Source organism: Benincasa hispida, chromosome 11 (genome assembly GCF_009727055.1).
Source record: "Benincasa hispida cultivar B227 chromosome 11, ASM972705v1, whole genome shotgun sequence".
Lineage (NCBI taxonomy): Eukaryota > Viridiplantae > Streptophyta > Magnoliopsida > Cucurbitales > Cucurbitaceae > Benincasa > Benincasa hispida.
Window position 1 is genome coordinate 55,416,199 of NC_052359.1, and position 2,626 is coordinate 55,418,824.

The following is a 2,626-nucleotide window of genomic DNA, read 5'->3' on the forward strand; positions in this document are numbered from 1 at the left end:
AATCCTTCAAAATATAAATAAAAAATTCAGAGATCTATTAGATATATAAAATATTGAAAGAACAAAGCTCATTTTAAATACTTCATAGACCAAATAAATATAAGACAAACCTGAAATTCAGTGACAGGCCACAAGTCTCAAAAGTATTGACACTAAATAAAAAATAATAAATAAATAGGTGAGCTGAAATGGTAACGGTGCTATATGATTTTTTTTTCTTCTACATAAAGAATAACTCAATTTATGCTTTAAAATGAATAATTACAAACAATCAAGAACAAGTTCCAAAAGGGCAGTCAATGCTTATAACCTTATTTTTGAGAGAGATGTGGTCTCAAATTTAATAAAACAAACTATCTTGATGTGACAAGAGATAGTGAGAGATTTTTTTATTTTTTTATTTTTATTTTTATTTTTTTTAATAACTTCAATCTATTAGATATATAAAATATTGAAAGAACAAAGCCCATTTTAAATCCTTTTTAAAATTCAAAGTTTTTTTAGATACAAAAATAATAATTCATAGACCAAATAAACATAAGACAAACCTAAAATTCAGTGACAGGCCACAAGTCTCAAAAGTATTGACACTAAATAAAAATAATAAATAAATAGGTGAGCTGAAATGGTAACAGTGCTATATGATTTTTTTTTCTCCTACATAAAGAATAACTCAATTTATGCTTTAAAATGAATAATTACAACCAATCAAGAACAAGTTCCAAAAGGGCAGTCAATGCTTATAACCTTATTTTTGAGAGAGATGTGGTCTCAAATTTAATAAAACAAACTATCTTGATGTGACAGATATGTGAGAGTTTTTTTTTTTTTTTTTTTTTTTTTAAGTAGTGCCTCTAGAAACATTCACTTTATTGCCAAGAAAACCAAGCAACATCTATATCTATTAAATGAGCCTTTCAAAAATACTATAAATACCAACACCAAAGCTTGAGCTTTCTAAAGCACATAGAGAAAAAGAAAAGGAAAAAAAAACATCCCTAATTAGCATCTGAAAAATAGTGTTTTCCCTTTAATTTTGTGAGTTGTGTTTGAAAAATTAAGAAATGGCATCAGAGCCTCTTGTTGTTGGAAGAGTGATAGGAGATGTTCTTGATTCCTTCACTCAAAGCATGGAGATGTGTGTTTTTTATAGTAATAATAAGCAAGTTTTCAATAGCCATGAGTTCTTTCCTTCTGCTGTTGCTACTAAACCTAGGGTTGCAATTCAGGGAGGAGAGTTGAGATCTTTCTTCACGCTGGTTTGGTTTTTTCTTTTTTCACCCTTTTCTTCAATATTCGACTGACCCAATTTCTTCTCTCTTTACTCGTTACGGATATGAATCAAGGATTTATTTGAGGTTTGAGTCTCTAGCACACTCTGCATGCTGAAGAAAAGAAAAATTAAGATTTTGAATTTATTGGTCTATCAACCAAAGTATAAATATTAAATATATCAATAAAAAAAAGTTTAGATATTCAAATTTGTCTTGCATGTTGAATATTTTTTTGAAAAATAAGAAAAAAATGTATATATTTTTTAGATTTTTCTATTTATAAGAATTTCCCTTTTTGATTATTTGTTAGAGTTATACTAGTTTTCAAGTTCCCAAAGAAAAAAAAAAGATTAAATTTACCACAACTTTTTCACTAGACATAGTTTAGTGTGTATATCAGCATCTATCAGTGATAAACTTCTATCAATTTCTTTTACTGATAGATACTAATGAACTTCTATCAGTCTCTATAAAAGAATATTAAAATTTTGTTACTTTGTGTAAATAATATTCCTTTGTTTCTATTTTTGCAAATCTCCTATATATTTTTTCTCTCGTGAATTTGTTTAATGCTTATAACATCGATATTTTCTTAAGAAATTGTAGGTTTTGAATTCTCTTCTTCATATTTGTGATGTTGTTCCTTCTTTTGAACTATAAAAAATATACTAGAGTTGTGTTTTATCTAAATATCTCTTAATGTTTTCATTACTTGATTTATTATTATTATTTTTTTTTTTCAGATTATGACTAACCCAGATGTTCCTAAGCCAAGTGATCCTTATTTAAGGGAGCATTTACACTGTAAACATTTACATATGATTTGGTTTTTTTTCAAGGCTATATATATGTGTGATGAAGTTATATTACATATATTGCATGTGCATGTGAAACCAACCAAATTAAATTTGACATTTTATTTTTGGAGTATAATGTGGAGTATGGGAATTTGAACCTCCAGCGTCCAATCAAATTTGATTTTGAAGACTAATAATGTGAGAATCGATGTAATATTTGTCGTTATTGGATTATGAAAGTATTTTGGATTTTGACTAATTTTGCAAATTTTTCTTTCATTTTCGTCTTGCCTAGAATTTTTTGGGTCTTATTTGGGTTTCATTTGGTTATATTTTTAGTTTATTTTTGGAAGAAAACTTTGAAAATAATCTAATATTTGCCTCTTACATTTATTAAAATTAAAAAATTTCTTTTTTATAGAGAAAAGAAATACATGTATTTTGACAGTTGGAAGATCCCTTTATTTCTCATAAACTGCATATGTATTTATTACTTACTTGTATAATTTATTCTGCATTCACTAAAGGCATAATTACTCGATTGTACTCCTTATT

At 26.7% G+C, this 2,626-nt stretch overlaps 1 protein-coding gene across 1 annotated transcript in view; it reads left to right on the forward strand.

Moving 5' to 3' along the window:
- Positions 1-1,064: 1,064 nt before the first annotated feature.
- Positions 1,065-2,626, forward strand: part of LOC120091428 (protein SELF-PRUNING-like) — a 5,973-nt gene continuing 4,411 nt past the window's right edge. The window contains exons 1-2 of the mRNA XM_039049450.1: positions 1,065-1,259; positions 2,018-2,100. Coding sequence (XP_038905378.1) covers positions 1,065-1,259; positions 2,018-2,100 — 278 coding nt within the window. The remainder of the gene's footprint in view (positions 1,260-2,017; positions 2,101-2,626) is intronic.